General features: G+C 36.6%; 1 protein-coding gene across 6 annotated transcripts; it reads left to right on the forward strand.

Annotated features, from left to right (window-relative positions):
* Positions 1-3,271: 3,271 nt before the first annotated feature.
* LOC147763572 (uncharacterized) lies at positions 3,272-15,377 on the forward strand. Of its 6 annotated transcripts, none has more exons than XM_087005777.1 (3): positions 3,272-3,365; positions 3,842-3,922; positions 4,103-12,067. In XM_087005777.1, exon 3 carries the CDS (start codon positions 5,194-5,196, stop codon positions 10,717-10,719), a length of 5,526 nt encoding a protein of 1,841 aa, XP_086861903.1. In that variant the 5' UTR covers positions 3,272-3,365; positions 3,842-3,922; positions 4,103-5,193; the 3' UTR covers positions 10,720-12,067. The 6 variants fall into 6 exon arrangements, 5 of the variants coding, with proteins under 5 accessions (XP_086861903.1, XP_086861905.1, XP_086861906.1 ...); XM_087005779.1 differs by having other exon boundaries at positions 4,197-12,067; XR_015333060.1 differs by lacking the exon at positions 3,272-3,365 and adding an exon at positions 15,310-15,377 and having other exon boundaries at positions 3,694-3,922; positions 4,103-5,037.
* Positions 15,378-19,359: the final 3,982 nt, after the last annotated feature.

Raw genomic sequence — 19,359 nt, forward strand, 5'->3', positions numbered from 1 at the left:
CATCTGATCACTACCAAGAACTAAAATGTGGCAGTTTTTCAGATTGACAAAATTTCATGTATACCTTTTGATGCCTGTGCACTGTATGTGTGTGTGTCTGATATTTTGATCACTGTGTATGTCTGTTTTATCGCTATATGCGTTTATCATGATATAATAATATATTTTGATCACTGTGTGATATCTGTGTTGTAACCAATGTATATGTCTCCATATATTGTCTATTTATGATATGTTTTCTGATTTTAGCACAGATGAAGGTGTGTTTTCTGGGTTATCATCTCACTGAGGACAGCTGACAACATATGGCAGTTTCAGCACAGGTCAGTGCAACAATGATATTACTATACTGGTGATTATCTTCAGTCCCCCTTTAGAACACCATCACTATATATATATATAGTATCTGGAATATTATCATTTTGTAAAAGTGTCACTTAGATCCCACTTAGTTTAATATATGTTCAAAGTGAAAAGGGTTAATGTGAACTCATAGATGGAATGAGGGGGGTGCTGGTGAAAAATCTCTGTCAGTCTTTTGAAGTCTTTATATAAACAAATTTTCATTGTTACTTTCTAATGCCAGTGTACTAACTGTCTGTTGTGACACAGTATGTGTATGTATATATTCTGATAACTGTCTATGTCTGTTTTATCGCTATATGCGTTTATCATAATATAATAATATATTTTGATCACTGTGTGATATCTGTGTTGTAACCAATGTATGTATCTCCATATATTGTTTATTTATGATATGTTTTCTGATTTTAGCACAGATGAAGGTGTGTTTTTTGGATTGTCATCTCACTGAGGACAGCTGACAACATATGGCAGTTTCAGCACAGGTCAGTGCAACAATGATATTACTATACTGGTGATTATCTTCAGTCCCCATGTAGAACACCATCACTATATATATATTTATATTATCTGGAATATTATCATTTTGTAAAAGTGTCACTTAGATCCCACTTACTTTAATATATGTTCAGAGTGAAAAGGGTTAATGTGAACTTTTTGGGGGGGGGGGGGCTGAGCAAAAATCTGTCAGTTTTTCAGATTGACAAAATTTCATGTATACCTTTTGATGCCTGTGCACTGTATGTGTGTGTCTGATATTTTGATCACTGTGTATGTCTGTTTTATCGCTATATGTGTTTATCATAATATAATAATATATTTTGATCACTGTGTGATATCTGTGTTGTAACCATTGTATGTGTCTCCATATATTGGTTATTTATGATATGTTTTCTGATTTTAGCACAGATGAAGGTGTGTTTTCTGGATTATCATCTCACTGAGGACAGCTGACAACATATGTCAGTTTCAGCACAGGTCAGTGCAACAATGATATTACTATACTGGTGATTATCTTCAGTCCCCCTTTACAACACCATCACTATATATATATATATATATATATATATATATATATATATATATATATATATATATATATATATATATATATATATATATATATATATATATATATAATATCTGGAATATTATCATTTAGTAAAAGTATCACTTAGATCCCACTTATAGTTTTATATATGTTCAAAGTGAAAAGGGTTAATGTGAACTCATAGATGGAATGAGGGGGGGGGTGCTGGTAAAAAATCTCTGTCAGTCTTTTTAAGTCTTTATATAAACAAATTTTTATTGTTACATTCTAATGCCAGTGCACTAGCTGTCTTTTGTGACACAGTATGTGTATGTATATATTCTAATAACTGTGTATGTCTGTTTTGTTGCTGCGGTGTCTGTGTTTATCATAAAATAATAATATATTTTGATCACTGTGTTATATCTGTGTTGTTACTACTGTATGTGTCTGCATATATTCATTATTAATGATATGTTTTCTGATTTCAGCCCAGACAAAGTTATGTTTCTGGATTATCATCTCACTGAGGACAGCTAAACTCATCTGATCACTACCAAGAACTAAAATGTGGCAGCTTAAGTACAGGTCTGTGTAATAATGATATTACTATACTGGTGATTCTCTTCAGTCCCCCTTTTGAACACCACTTACTTTAATATATGTTCAGAGTGAAAAGGGTTAATGTGAACTTTGGGGGGGGGGGGGTGGTGGCTGAGCAAAAATCTTTCAGTTTTTCAGATTGACAAAATTTCATGTATACCTTTTGATGCCTGCATGTGCACTGTATGTGTGTGTCTGATATTTTGATCACTGTGTATGTCTGTTTTATCGCTATATGCGTTCATCATGATATAATAATATATTTTGATCACTGTGTGATATCTGTGTTGTAACCAATGTATGTGTCTCCATATATTGTCTATTTATGATATGTTTTCTGATTTTAGCACAGATGAAGGTGTGTTTTCTGGATTATCATCTCACTGAGGACAGCTGAACTCGTGATCACTATCAAGAACTATAACATATGGCAGTTTCAGCACAGGTCAGTGCAACAATGATATTACTGTACTGGTGATTATCTTCAGTCCCCCTTTTAAACACCACCACTATATATATAGTATCTGGAATATTATCATTTTGTAAAAGTGCCACTTAGATCCCACTTAGTTTAATATATGTTCAAAGTGAAAAGGGTTAATGTGAACTCATAGATGGAATGAGGGGGGTGCTGGTGAAAAATCTCTGTCAGTCTTTTGAAGTCTTTATATAAACAAATTTTCATTGTTACATTCTAATGCCAGTGTACTAACTGTCTGTTGTGACACAGTATGTGTATGTATATATTCTGATAACTGTGCATGTCTGTTTTATCGCTATATGTGTTTATCATAATATAATAATATATTTTGATCACTGTGTGATATCTGTGTTGTAACCAATGTATGTGTCTCCATATATTGTTTATTTATGATATGTTTTCTGATTTTAGCACAGATGAAGGTGTGTTTTCTGGATTTTCATCTCACTGAGGACAGCTGACAACATATGTCAGTTTCAGCACAGGTCAGTGCAACAATGATATTAACTATACTGGTGATTATCTTCAGTCCCCCTTTACAACACCATCAATATATATAAAATTTGTTACATTCTAATTTGTTACATTCTAATGCCAGTGCACTAGCTGTCTTTTGTGACACAGTATGTGTATGTATATATTCTAATAACTGTGTATGTCTGTTTTGTTGCTGCGGTGTCTGTGTTTATCATAAAATAATAATATATTTTGATCACTGTGTTATATCTGTGTTGTTACTACTGTATGTGTCTGCATATATTCATTATTAATGATATGTTTTCTGATTTCAGCCCAGACAAAGTTATGTTTCTGGATTATCATCTCACTGAGGTCAGCTAAACTCATCTGATCACTACCAAGAACTAAAATGTGGCAGCTTAAGTACAGGTCTGTGTAATAATGATATTACTATACTGATGATTCTCTTCAGTCCCCCTTTTGAACACCACTTACTTTAATATATGTTCAGAGTGAAAAGGGTTAAATAAATGTGAACTTTGGGGGGGGGGGGGCTGAGCAAAAATCTGTCAGTTTTTCAGATTGACAAAATTTCATGTATACCTTTTGATGCCTGTGCACTGTATGTGTGTGTCTGATATTTTGATCACTGTGTATGTCTGTTTTATCGCTATATGCGTTTATCATGATATAATAATATATTTTGATCACTGTGTGATATCTGTGTTGTAACCAATGTATGTGTCTCCATATATTCTTTATTTATGATATGTTTTCTGATTTTAGCACAGATGAAGGTGTGTTTATGTGTATGTATATATTCTGATAACTGTGTATGTCTGTTTTGTTGCTGCGGTTGTAACAGTAACTACGCATGTGCTTCTCTTGTATATTGGATCCGATAGTGCTGCCACGTAGTGTCACTTAGCTTTTACTTGACGGCGGCACGCGTCCGACGCTCTTAGAAGGTTTAGGCCCCAAACGAGGTAAATCAAGATTTAATCTTTCATTATATTATTATTTTTATTAGGAATCAAAACTTTGAAGTTATCGTCTCGATTTACAAGTTGTTTATCACTCAATTTCAGAATTATTGTTAGTTTAAGAAGTTTCCATGTCAGCGTATGTGTTCGTAGGACTACATGTATGTTTTATGTTTATTTTAGTTCCACGGGAATAATATTTCGTCGGAACCGAATGGGAATAAAGATTTTACCATCAACTTGATCCAGTTTTTATTATTTATTTATTTATTTAAAGACGCGTGCTGCTACAGTGGAACTCGTAGTGGAACTCGTAGCATGGAGATCGATACAGAGATTATTGCAGATGATGTGGGTGGTGCGGGAAATTTAGAGAGAACTGGAATTGTAGGAGAGATTTGTTAATATAATATTGGACAAAATGACATTTAATTTGTGAATCATCGACCTTGTATATTTTGAAACATTTCGAAGCTTGATGTGGACGACTGATATGAGAAACTTTTGTTGATTCCCGCCTTGGAAGATGCGAGATTTCCCGCCCTTTGATGACGCTATGTTCCCGCCTTTGGTAGCGACAAGTTTTCCAGCCTATCACAATGTGTGCCTTTGGTCACGTGACTGGTTTCCCGCCTCTGATCCAGTGACAGTTCTGTCTACGTAAATTTGTATCACTTTACTACATTTATGGACTCACGTAATACAATGTATCAATTTATGACTTGAACATTGAAACAAATATTGGACAATTTATTATTTAGATAAAGTGATAGCGTCAATTCATTTGTTTATGTAAACAAACTAGTAGACATTTTAAAGTACTTTTGAACAATTGAAAACAGTAACACAGTGTCAGTTGAATGTTTTTTGCCTGAATGTTTAATTGAGTACGGCAGAGGACAATCCAGGAACACTATGCTAGCACACCACAGCATACACAGCTGATTGCTTTGAATATCTTGCATTAATTTGATCAAGTTTACGTTGTTGTTTTTACTGTTTAGCTATCTTTAATTTGTGTATTCATTTTTACAGCACCAGATTTACATAGAGCAGATCAGTTATCTACATTGAGCAGTGGTGGCTTGTCAGGCACAGCACATACATGGTAGCGGCAGGTAGAAAGCATGGGAATTTTTAATTGTTTTATGCCCACCCTGGAAAGGGGGCATATATAGCGTTCCTTATGACATTTGTCTGTTCACACCGTGATTCATTCCATTGTCTAGCCTGCTTGGTTCTATAGTCTTGAATCTTTGTTTAAATAAGAAGGTATGTCTTTAGTCAATCTACCAGCGTCTGATGTTACTTTGAAGGAAATCAGACGTTCTGTGAGTGTCCCCTCTCTAGTAAATGAAAGGGCAGAACTCAAGAAACGTATACGGCCATTGACTGAAAAGGGTATACAGTGGCAGATGGATAGAAATAGACAGCATTTGCGAAATGCAATATCTAGTTGGCGCAAGCAAGCGTCCAAGCTTGAAATAATAGCTGATGACTGTAGTGATGTAGGCCTTCTAAGGACTACACGGAATGAAATCTGTACAGCTTTAGATTGTGTACAGAAATCCTTTCATGATGTTGAAACATGTGGTGGTTTAGATGAAGATTTTAGGGTAAAGGTAGAGACCATAGAGGAAGAACATTTGCACCTTCTCAGAAGGACAGGTAATCGTATTAGGTTGCTTGAGTTGGATGATCAAGGTTCGCATATTTCTAGACAATCAAGTCGTAGGTCCTTTGCTAAATCTGAAGTAGCCAGCGAAAGATCGCACAGGTCAAGAATTGAAACTCTTCAGGCTCAGATTAAACATTCTGAGTTGGAAGAACAGAAAAGACATGAGCTTCTGAAAATCCAATCAGAATTGAAACGCTTACAGTTGAATAAAGAGCTAGAAATAGTCCAAGCAGAGTTATTAGATGATGTTGTATATGTTGATAAGGATCAAATGCCTATGAAGTCTGAATCTCGTAGTGACCATGCAGTCCATCCCAAGGCTCTCCTCAGCTGTGACACTTATGAATCCCTTGTTCAAAATCTGCTAATAAGCAGACTTCCAATTCCAGAACCTGCAATTTTCGATGGTAGCTCATTGCAGTATCCAAGCTGGAAAGCAGCATTCACAGCTCTTATCTCTCACCACAAAATACCCAACATAGAAAGGTTGTACTACTTAAAGAAGTATGTCAGAGGAGAGGCAAAAGAGTGCATAGAGGGTTGTTTTCTTATCAGCACAGAAAATTCATTTGACGAGGCCATGTCCATCCTGGAAGAAAGGTTTGGCAGTCCATTTGCCATTGTCTCAGCCTTCAGAGATAAACTTAGTAAGTGGCCAAAGGTATCTGGGTCAGATGGTACTGGACTGTTGAAATTGTCTGATTTCCTTAATCAGATAAAAGCAGCCATGTCTTGTTATCCTGGGCTGAATATCCTTAATGATGAAAGAGAAAACCAAAACATTCTGCATAAGTTACCTGACTGGCTTATAGCTAGGTGGGGTAGAATGGTCGTTGAACGGAAAGCAAAGGGTTCTTTCCCAACATTTAATGAATTTGCAGAATTCTTGAGCAAGGAAGCAAAGATTGCTAGTGACCCTGTTGTGTCTGTTCAATCTTTAAAACAAAGGGGTAAAGAAGGACCCAAGGGTGATAAAAGGTTGAGCTCATTCTTCCTTAATGATAATGAAAGTGAGTCAAGGCAAAGGGAGCAGGCACAAAATGTAAGACCTGCTGTGAGTACTAGTAGACATACTCAAAGTAGAAGTCAGACTCATGTAGATACAGTCAATTATAGACAGAGTTCAAACAGACAAACAAACATCACAAAATGTCATTTGTGTAAAGGGCCCAATGATCTGGATAACTGTAGCCAGTTTAAGGCCAAACCTATGCTAGAACGTGAAAGGTATGTAAGAGAGCAATTTCTATGTTTTAAATGTCTCTCACCAGGGCATCAATCCAAGGATTGCTTAGCCAAAAAGACTTGTCAAACCTGTAACAAATTACACCCTACTAGCCTCCATAAGACCCCACGTCAGACAAGTAGTACAGGCCCTCATACAAGTTCTCTGTCTTTCATGAGTGAGACCGTAGACCGAGACAAGACTTCCATGATTGTACCAGTGTGGTTATCTCATACCAGTGAACCTGAGAAGGAATGCTTGGTATATGCTCTTCTTGATACCCAATCAGACACCACCTTTGTCTCTGACAGTGTGGTTAAGGACTTAGATATGACAGGGACTCCTACAAATTTGCGTCTGTCGACCATGACTACCAGCGCGACAATTAAGACAAATAGAATGACTGGTTTACAGATTAGAGGTTATAGAAATGATGAAAAAATTATGTTGCCTGTTACATATACAAGGAAGTCAATTCCGGCAAATAGAGATCACATCCCTACATACGACACAGCTAGAAAGTGGCCGTACTTGAGTGGCATGGCAGATAGTTTGCCACCACTATTAGATGTAGATATAGGACTTTTAGTAGGATATAATTGTCCTAAAGCTCTGTTGCCCACTGAGGTGATAGCACCTCAAGGCAATGGCCCATTTGCACAGAAAACGGTGTTGGGTTGGGGAATAGTAGGCATAGTTGAACCCCTTGTTGAAGAGTCCTTAGACCCCATAGGAGTTAGCCATAGGGTGTTAACCTATAGGTCGTCTGTAGATAAGGTCTCATTTGCTGTACGCAACAGTGTCAAAGAAGTAGTGACTGACACTGCAGGGGATTTGGAAGCCATTGCCCCATCTCGTTTAGACCGTCAATTTCTAGATATTATGGAAAAGGGATGTAAAAAAAGTGACAATGGAGTGCACTATGAGATGCCACTCCCATTTAGAAATGGTAAACCCCGTCTCCCAAGCAATAGGGATCAGGCATTGTCTAGACTTATGACTCTGAAGAAAAGATTTGTGCGTGACCCTGATTTCAAGAAAGATTATTACACTTTCATGAATGACATTCTCTCTAACGAGTATGCAGAGAGGGTGCCTATAGAGGACTTAGACAAAGGGGGGTCATGGTATATTCCTCACCATGGGGTATATCACCCAAATAAGCCCAAAAAGATACGGGTTGTGTTCGATTGTGCTGCTAGGCATCAAAATAGGTGTCTAAATGATGAGCTACTTACTGGCCCGGACATGATGAACTCATTGTTTGGAGTTCTTTGCAGGTTTAGACAAGAACACGTTTCTGTTACATGTGATGTGCAGCAAATGTTTTTCCAATTTAAAGTGTCTGAGAGCCACAGAGATTTCCTTCGTTTTCTCTGGTGGCCAACAGACGATTTTTCACTTGCCCCAGTCGACTACAGGATGAAGGTACATTTGTTTGGTGCCACCTCTTCTCCTGGGTGCTCAACCTATGGCTTCAGACAGATGGCGTTAGATTCTCAGGCCGAGTTTGGAGATGGTGTTACCAATTTCTTGCTACACAACTTCTATGTTGATGATGGATTGATATCCCTTCCTTCAGTTGATGAAGCCAGGAACTTAGTTGTTAGTAGTATGAAGGCATGCAAAAATAGTGGTTTGCACCTTCACAAGTTCACTTCCAATAGGAAGGAAGTACTTGATGTTGTTGAGAAGGATGATAGGGCAGTAGAGGTCCAGAATATAAACCTAGACAAATCTGTTATCGAACGTGTTCTAGGTGGCCAGTGGTGTATTCTATCAGACGCGTTTAAATTTAGGATAGTGGTGTCTGATAAGCCTTACACGAGAAGAGGGATTTTGTCCACGGTTAATTCCGTTTTTGACCCCTTGGGATTTTTGGCTCCATTCATCCTGGTAGGGAAGCTTATCCTACAGGAATTATGCAAAGAAAACACTGATTGGGACGCACCCCTATCAGATCACCTGAGGCCCATGTGGGAAAGATGGAGAGCTAGTCTCCCACTATTAGTAGATCTCAGTGTAGCTAGATGTTTTAAACCTGACAACTTTGGTCTTGTAAAATCTGCTGCACTGCATCATTTTTCCGATGCAAGTGAGAAAGCCTATGGGCAATGTTCTTATCTCCAATTGATTGATGAAAATAACTCTGTGCACTGCACGCTTGTCTGTGGGAAAAGTCGGGTGGCTCCTCTCAAGGTTTTGTCAATTCCTCGCATGGAGTTATTGGCTGCAACATTGTCAGTTCAGGTGAGTTCAGTTCTGACAAAGGAACTAGACATTCAGGACATACAGCACTTTTTTTGGACCGATAGTAAAGTTGTCTTGGGCTACTTAGCCAATGAAGCTCGCAGATTTAAGGTTTATGTTGCAAAATGTGTCCAATACATCCAAAATCAGTCAGAGATTTCTCAGTGGAAATATGTTGCCTCGGCAGACAACCCTGCAGATCATGCATCCAGGGGATTGCTTGCCTCTGACCTGGTTCAAAACAGCTTGTGGTTTTCAGGCCCTGCATTTCTTAGAGACCCTGAGTGTAACCAAGATTCTCACAGTCCAAAAGTTGTAGATGAAAATGATCCTGAGGTTCGCTCAAAGAATGTTGCATTTGCTACTACTCACACAAATGATGCCCATGCTGAATTTGATTTGAATAGGTTCAGCCATGTGTCTAGTTGGGATAGACTTCTCAAGACAGTAGCTTTGTGTCTGAGGTTCAAAGAGATATTGCTCTCTAAAGTCAGGAAGAGAACCCTCAAATCAATTTCTGGACCACTGACAGTTGACAATTTACAAGAGGCTGAGAGCTGTGTTGTCAAATTAGTCCAAAGAGTCTCATTTAGACTTGATTATGAAGCTTTACGTCGTATGAAATGTGCCCCTCGGTCTTCTAGAGACAAGAAGTCAAATCACCAGCTCCCTAGATCAAGTATAATACATCGTTTAGATCCATATATGGATGACGCAGGCATAGTCAGGGTAGGTGGTAGGATGCCAATTGCCTCGGGTATTGTAGCCCATCCTGCTATTATTCCTAGAAAAGGTCACATCACCTCACTCATAGTGAGACATTTTCACAGTGTGACTGGACATCAGGGTCGTGGAATGACCACAAATGCCATTAGATCACATGGACTATGGATACTTGGTTGTAGCTCTGCTGTTTCCCAGCAGATATATCAATGTGTCCATTGTAGGAGAACACGTGGAGCTGTGCAAGAGCAGAAGATGTCAGATCTGCCATCAGACCGTGTTCAACCATTTCCTCCTTTTACCTATGGTGCTGTCGATTATTTTGGCCTGTTTTTGATCAAGGAAGGTAGAAAAGAACTGAAGAGGTATGGTGCTCTTTTCACTTGCCTTGCCTCAAGAGCAGTTCACATAGAAGTGTGTGATTCTCTCAACACTGATGACTTTATCAATGCTTTGAGAAGGTTCATAGCTTTGAGAGGTCCTGTAAGACAAATTCGTTGTGACCAAGGCTCAAGTTTTGTTGGTGCACGGTCAGAGTTGTCAAAATGTGTCAAAGAAATGGAAGTAGGTAAAATTCAGAATTACCTTTTCCATAAAAAATGTGACTTCATTACCTTTAAAATGAATGTCCCTACAGCCAGTCACATGGGGGGAGTTTGGGAGCGCCAGATAAGAACAGTCCGTTCTATCTTGAACTCTCTTTTATTGTCTACAACATCCCAGTTGAATGATAGTGCTTTACGCACCTTTATGTCTGAGGTCATGGCAATTATAAATTGCAGACCTTTGACTGTCGATTGTTTAAATGACCCAATGTCACCAGAACCATTGACTCCAAATCACATTTTAACTGGCAAATCCAGTGTGGTGTGCCCCCCACCTGGTGAATTTCAGAGAGAGGATCTTTACTTAAGAAAATACTAGAGACGTGTACAGTATTTAGCTGATCAATTTTGGAAGAGATGGAGCAAAGAATATCTATCTCAGTTGCAGTCTAGACAAAAATGGTGTAAGTTTAGAAAAAATCTGCAAATTGGAGACATTGTTTTAGTCAAAGATGAAAATTTGCCTAGAAACTCTTGGCCTCTAGCCAGAGTGCACAGTGTGTATCCAAGTGAGGATGGATACATTAGGAAAGTTCAAGTTGCAATGAGCACTAAATGTTTGGATTCTCGTGGTCGACGAGACAGTCCACTTATGCTTTTGGACAGGCCCATTCAGAAATTAGTATTCATAATGCCCAACCCAAACTTTGAATAAAATGATTGCTTTAACCAGGGTGTATTCCCCGTCGGGAGCCAATGTTTTTCTCCTGCTACAACTGTCTGTTGACTGCATATGTATGATGTGCTGTGTATGACTTGCCACAACATAATTTTGCTATTAATCTTTGAGCTATTTTGTAATGTTTAGAGATTCGTAATTGTTAACGTTAGTTAACTAGTATGTTATGTTTAGAGATTTATAATTGTTAACGTTAGTTAACTAGTATGTAATGTTTAGAGATTCGTAATTGTTAACGTTAGTTAACTAGTATGTAATGTTTAGAAATTCGTAATTGTTAACGTTAGTTAACTAGTATGTAATGTTTAGAGATTCGTAATTGTTAACGTTAGTTAACTAGTATGTAATGTTTAGAGATTCGTAATTGTTAACGTTAGTTAGTTAACTAGTATGTAATGTTTAGAGATTTATAATTGCAATTGTTAACGTTAGTTTAGTTAACTAGTATGCAATGTTTAATGATTCATAATCGTAAGTGTTAAAGGTAGTATTGTTGCTTGACAAGCATCTGACATTAAATATCTTTAAAATATTGTTATATGCTGACATTAAATAGCTTATGAGAATTTCAAGTTTGTGGAAAATACAATTTTATGTAAATGTGTATTTTGAGGAGCCATGTAACAGTAACTAAGCATGCGCTTCTCTTGTATATTGGATCCGATAGTGCTGCCACGTAGTGTCACTTAGCTTTTACTTGACGCGGCACGCGTCCGACGCTCTTAGAAGGTTTAGGCCCCAAACGAGGAAAATCAAGATTTAATCTTTCATTATATTATTATTTTTATTAGGAATCAAAACTTTGAAGTTATCGTCTCGATTTACAAGTTGTTTATCACTCAATTTCAGAATTATTGTTAGTTTAAGAAGTTTCCATGTCAGCGTATGTGTTCGTAGGACTACATGTATGTTTTATGTTTATTTTAGTTCCACGGGAATAATATTTCGTCGGAACCGAATGGGAATAAAGATTTTACCATCAACTTGATCCAGTTTTTATTATTTATTTATTTATTTAAAGACGCGTGCTGCTACAGCGGTGTCTGTGTTTATCATAAAATAATAATATATTTTGATCACTGTGTTATATCTGTGTTGTTACTACTGTATGTGTCTGCATTTATTCATTATTAATGATATGATTTCTGATTTCAGCCCAGACAAAGTTATGTTTCTGGATTATCATCTCACTGAGGACAGCTAATTCATCTGATCACTACCAAGAACTAAAATGTAGCAGTTTTTCAGATTGACAAAATTTCATGTATACCTTTTGATGCCTGTGCACTGTATGTGTGTGTCTGATATTTTGATCACTGTGTATGTCTGTTTTATCGCTATATGCGTTTATCATAATATAATAATATATTTTGATCACTGTGTGATATCTGTGTTGTAACCAATGTATGTGTCTCCATATATTGGTTATTGTACCACCAGCGTAGGCGCTGGCGGTACCCATGGTTTTAGTCCCGACCCGTATGTTCCGCCGGCTCCGCCGGCTCCTGCGGCTCCTGCGGCTCCGCCGCCAAGTCACCGTTACCGCTTCTCCTCCTAGACGGTAAGGGCCTCCGTACCCATCTCTTGGATTTAGGTCACCTATAATCTCAACTCGTTCCACGTAAAATTTGGGCTTTGTCGGTATTGGGGTCTAGGTGTGGCACTCATTGCAATGCACCCTTGTCTAAAAATGGCAAAATTAAATGCTAATTTTCTACCCTACAGAAGGAGTTATGGGGAAAATTTCTACGGACAGCTTTCCAAAAGTCATACGTGTAGATTTCAAATATGCCCTTGGATTTGACCTTTGACCTTTATTTCAAGGTCAAACGGGCCAAAATTTTCAAAAAAATGAAATTTTTTATGAAAAAATTTTTTTTTCCCTGTTATTCAGACACCACACAGACTTAACCAATAATATTATTGGAAAGTGTTACCCTTCAGGTCATCTTTCATCTCCGTGAATTTGGGGTCAATCGGTGCATTTCCACGGGAGTAGCGGCCATAAAGTACCGAAACTGAAAACTGTCTCTAATTCGGGAACTGTTAATGCTAGAGACCCATTCTTTTTTGCATTTTGTAGAGCATGTAAAGGCCAACACTGGGGGTGGTCTCCGTTTTTTTGTATTCCATACGGTTTTCAAGTTACGCTGTATCAAAAAGTACATATTGGTGGTGAAAGCAAAATGTGCAGTACGGTAATGGATAATAAATTTTGAACTCTGGAAAAATAATACATAAGGCTTGGCAAAGCAGACAACTTGTGGTCAAAAATGACATTATTTCATCAAATTTGAACTTCTGGAACTTCAGAGCACCTCCTATTTTAAGAATTTTGACCAAAATGATGTTTTCTTTATTTTAATTAATCTTTTCTGTAGGAAATTTATGGCACACTATGGTAACTCCAAAATTATAACATTTAGTCCCTTATATCTCCAAAACTGGCAGAGATAGGTCCATAGTTACTATTGAACTTGAATAGGAAGTCATATAGTGGCAATCTTACTGTGACCTTGAAATTGACCTTTGACCTACTTTTCACCATGAACTGAACTTTGCAAATTTTGGTTCCCTTTTATCTCCAAAACTGGCAGAGATAGGTCCATAGTTACTATTGAAGTTGAATGGGAAGTCATATACTGGCAATCTAAATGTGACCTTAAAATTGACCTTTGACCTACTTTTCACCATGAACTGAACTTTGCAAATTTTGCTTCCCTTATATCTCCAAAACTGGCAGAGATAGATCCATAGTTTCTATTGAACTTGAATGGGAAGTCATATACTGGCAATCTAAATGTGACCTTGAAATTGACCTTTGACCTACTTTTCACCATGAACTGAACTTTGCAAATTTTGGTTCCCTTTTATCTCCAAAACTGGCAGAGATAGGTCCATAGTTACTATTGAAGTTGAATGGGAAGTCATATACTGGCAATCTAAATGTGACCTTAAAATTGACCTTTGACCTACTTTTCACCATGAACTGAACTTTGCAAATTTTGCTTCCCTTATATCTCCAAAACTGGCAGAGATAGATCCATAGTTTCTATTGAACTTGAATGGGAAGTCATATACTGGCAATCTAAATGTGACCTTAAAATTGACCTTTGACCTACTTTTCACCATGTACTGAACTTTGCAAATTTTGTTTCGCTTTTATCTCCAAAGTTACGCTGTATCAAAAAATACATATTGGTGGTGAAAGCAAAATGTGCAGTACGGTAATGGATAATAAATTTTGAATTCCGGAAAAATAATACATAAGGCTTGGCAAAGCAGACAACTTGTGGTCAAAAATGACATTATTTCATGAAATTTGAACACCTGGAACTTCAGAGCACCTCCCATTCCAAAAATTTTGACCAAAATGACCTTTTCTTTATTTTGATTAATTTTTTCTGTAGGAAATTTATGGCACATTATGGTAACTCCAAAATTATAACATTTAGTCTCTTTTATCTGCAAAACTGGCAGAGATAGGTCCATAGATACTATTGAACTTGAATAGAAAGTCATATACTGGCAATCTTACTGTGACCTTGAAATTGACATTTGACCTATTTTTCACCATGAACTGAACTTTGCAAATTTTGCTTCCCTTATATCTCCAAAACTGGCAGAGATAGGTCCATAGTTACTATTGAACTTGAATAGGAAGTCAAATACTGGCAATCTTACTGTGACCTTGAAATTGACCTTTGACCTACTTTTCACCATGAACTGAATTTTGCAAATTTTGCTTCCCTTTTATCTCTAAAACTGTTAGAGATAGGTCCATAGTTACTATTGAACTTGAATAGGAAGTCTTATACTGGCAATCTAAGTGTGACCTTGAAATTGACCTTTGACCCACTTTTTATCATGAACTGAACTCTGCTAATTTCTTTCTCTTTTAACTCCAAACCTGGCAGAGATAGGTCCATAGTTACTATTAAACTTGAATAGGAAGTCGTATACTGGCAATTTACTGTGACCTTGAAAATGACCTTTCACCTACCTTAAATTTGATTGTACCATTTTTAGTTTCATATATTTTTTGCATATATTGAAAATTCTTGTTGATTGCATGTTTACAGCTTGTCAAGCACAAGACTGGTGGCTGTGTCCCTTATTTTGTGTATGTGGGGGTCTATACGAATGCGCTTGCTCCAGCTGGTGGTACAATATTCGGAGGCGGTATCGCCTCTCTGATCCTCTAGTTTATGATATGTTTTCTGATTTTAGCACAGATGAAGGTGTGTTTTCTGGATTATCATCTCACTGAGGACAGCTGACAACATATGTCAGTTTCAGCACAGGTCAGTGCAACAATGATATTACTATGTGCTATTATGTGCTGACCTTTAGATAGCTATTTCAATTGTATTTATAGGGCTTTTTGTTTAAGAGAAAATCTTGATTAAAAAAATGACAATTTTAGCCCCAAAACGCTGATATTACGTCACTCGTGTTACACTGTGACTACAAACTTTGGAAAATTGTTTTGCTTGCTAGACCATATCCTTTAGTTAATAGGAAATTTAATTAGCTGCATTAGTTTTGGACTTTTTCGTTAATATCCTAGACCCCTTAAGTCTTTATATAAACAAATTTTTATTGTTACATTCTAATGCCAGTGCACTAGCTGTCTTTTGTGACACAGTATGTGTATGTATATATTCTGATAACTGTGTATGTCTGTTTTGTTGCTGCGGTGTCTGTGTTTATCATAAAATAATAATATATTTTGATCACTGTGTTATATCTGTGTTGTTACTACTGTATGTGTCTGCATATATTCATTATTAATGATATGTTTTCTGATTTCAGCCTAGACAAAGTTATGTTTCTGGATTATCATCTCACTGAGGACAGCTAAACTCATCTGATCACTACCAAGAACTAAAATGTAGCAGCTTAAGTACAGGTCAGTGTAATAATGATATTACTATACTGATGATTCTCTTCAGTCCCCCTTTTGAACACCACTTACTTTAATATATGTTCAGAGTGAAAAGGGTTAATGTGAACTTTGGGGGGGGGGGGGGGGGGCTGAGCAAAAATCTGTCAGTTTTTCAGATTGACAAAATTTCATATATACCTTTTGATGCCTGTGCACTGTATGTGTGTGTCTGATATTTTGATCGCTGTGTATGTCTGTTTTATCGCTATATGCGTTTATCATGATATAATAATATATTTTGATTACTGTGTGATATCTGTGTTGTAACCAATGTATGTGTCTCCATATATTGTCTATTTATGATATGTTTTCTGATTTTAGCACAGATGAAGGTGTGTTTTCTGGATTATCATCTCACTGAGGACAGCTGAACTCGGGATCACTATCAAGAACTATAACATATGGCAGTTTCAGCACAGCTAGGTCAGTGCAACAATGATATTACTGTACTGGTGATTATCTTCAGTCCCCCTTTTAAACACCACCACTATATATATAGTATCTGGAATATTATCATTTTGTAAAAGTGTCACAAAGATCCCACTTAGTTTAATATATGTTCAAAGTGAAAAGGGTTTATGTGAACTCATAGATGGAATGAGGGGGGTGCTGGTGAAAAATCTCTGTCAGTCTTTTGAAGTCTTTATATAAACAAATTTTCATTGTTACATTCTAATGCCAGTGTACTAACTGTCTGTTGTGACACAGTATGTGTATGTATATATTCTGATAACTGTGCATGTCTGTTTTATCGCTATATGCGTTTATCATAATATAATAATATATTTTGATCACTGTGTGATATCTGTGTTGTAACCAATGTATGTGTCTCCATATATTGGTTATTTATGATATGTTTTCTTATTTTAACACAGATGAAGGTGTGTTTTCTGGATTATCATCTCACTGAGGACAGCTGACAACATATGTCAGTTTCAGCACAGGTCAGTGCAACAATGATATTACTATACTGGTGATTATCTTCAGTCCCCCTTTACAACACCATCACTATATATATATATATATAATATCTGGAATATTATCATTTAGTAAAAGTGTCACTTAGATCCCACTTATAGTTTTATATATGTTCAAAGTGAAAAGGGTTAATGTGAACTCATAGATGGAATGAGGGGGGGGGGGGTGTTGGTAAAAAATCTCTGTCAGTCTTTTTAAGTCTTTATATAAACAAATTTTTATTGTTACATTCTAATGCCAGTGCACTAGCTGTCTTTTGTGACACAGTATGTGTATGTATATATTCTAATAACTGTGTATATCTGTTTTGTTGCTGCGGTGTCTGTGTTTATCATAAAATAATAATATATTTTGATCACTGTGTTATATCTGTGTTGTTACCAATGTATGTGTCTGCATATATTCATTATTAATGATGTTTTCTGATTTCAGCCTAGACAAAGTTATGTTTCTGGATTATCATCTCACTGAGGACAGCTAAACTCATCTGATCACTACCAAGAACTAAAATGTGGCAGCTTAAGTACAGGTCAGTGCAACAATGATATTACTATACTGGTGATTATCTTCAGTCCCCCTGTAGAACACCATCACTATATATATATTTATATTATCTGGAATATTATCATTTTGTAAAAGTGTCACTTAGATCCCACTTACTTTAATATATGTTCAGAGTGAAAAGGGTTAATGTGAACTTTTTGGGGGGGGGCTGAGCAAAAATCTGTCAGTTTTTCAGATTGACAAAATTTCATGTATACCTTTTGATGCCTGTGCACTGTATGTGTGTGTCTGATATTTTGATCACTGTGTATGTCTGTTTTATCGCTATATGCGTTTATCATAATATAATAATATATTTTGATCACTGTGTGATATCTGTGTTGTAACCAATGTATGTATCTCCATATATTGTTTATTTATGATATGTTTTCCGATTTTAGCACAGATGAAGGTGTGTTTTTTGGATTGTCATCTCACTGAGGACAGCTGACAACATATGGCAGTTTCAGCACAGGTCAGTGCAACAATGATATTACTATACTGGTGATTATCTTCAGTCCCCCTGTAGAACACCATCACTATATATATATATTTATATTATCTGGAATATTATCATTTTGTAAAAGTGTCACTTAGATCCCACTTACTTTAATATATGTTCAGAGTGAAAAGGGTTAATGTGAACTTTTTGGGGGGGGCTGAGCAAAAATCTGTCAGTTTTTCAGATTGACAAAATTTCATGTATACCTTTTGATGCCTGTGCACTGTATGTGTGTGTCTGATATTTTGATCACTGTGTATGTCTGTTTTATCGCTATATGCGTTTATCATAATATAATAATATATTTTGATCACTGTGTGATATCTGTGTTGTAACCAATGTATGTGTCTCCATATATTGGTTATTTATGATATGTTTTCTGATTTTAGCACAGATGAAGGTGTGTTTTCTGGATTATCATCTCACTGAGGACAGCTGACAACATATGTCAGTTTCAGCACAGGTCAGTGCAACAATGATATTACTATACTGGTGATTATCTTCAGTCCCCCTTTACAACACCATCACTATATATATATATATATATATATATATATATATATATATATAATATCTGGAATATTATCATTTAGTAAAAGTGTCACTTAGATCCCACTTATAGTTTTATATATGTTCAAAGTGAAAAGGGTTAATGTGAACTCATAGATGGAATGAGGGGGGGGGTGCTGGTAAAAAATCTCTGTCAGTCTTTTTAAGTCTTTATATAAACAAATTTTTATTGTTACATTCTAATGCCAGTGCACTAGCTGTCTTTTGTGACACAGTATGTGTATGTATATATTCTAATAACTGTGTATGTCTGTTTTGTTGCTGCGGTGTCTGTGTTTATCATAAAATAATAATATATTTTGATCACTGTGTTATATCTGTGTTGTTACTACTGTATGTGTCTGCATATATTCATTATTAATGATATGTTTTCTGATTTCAGCCCAGACAAAGTTATGTTTCTGGATTATCATCTCACTGAGGACAGCTAAACTCATCTGATCACTACCAAGAACTAAAATGTGGCAGCTTAAGTACAGGTCAGTGTAATAATGATATTACTATACTGATGATTCTCTTCAGTCCCCCTTTTGAACACCACTTACTTTAATATATGTTCAGAGTGAAAAGGGTTAATGTGAACTTTGGGGGGGGGGGGGGGGGGGGGCCTGAGCAAAAATCTGTCAGTTTTTCAGATTGACAAAATTTCATGTATACCTTTTGATGCCCGTGCACTGTATGTGTGTGTCTGATATTTTGATCGCTGTGTATGTCTGTTTTATCGCTATATGCGTTTATC

The sequence above is a fragment of the Lingula anatina genome, chromosome 2 (assembly GCF_051362555.1).
Source record: "Lingula anatina isolate TDL-2025a chromosome 2, LinAna3.0, whole genome shotgun sequence".
Lineage (NCBI taxonomy): Eukaryota > Metazoa > Brachiopoda > Lingulata > Lingulida > Lingulidae > Lingula > Lingula anatina.

Bases quoted from the DNA above. Each gene is read 5' to 3' on its own strand.
- LOC147763572 (XM_087005777.1), top strand. From the start codon at position 5,194: ATGTCTTTAGTCAATCTACCAGCGTCTGATGTTACTTTGAAGGAAATC.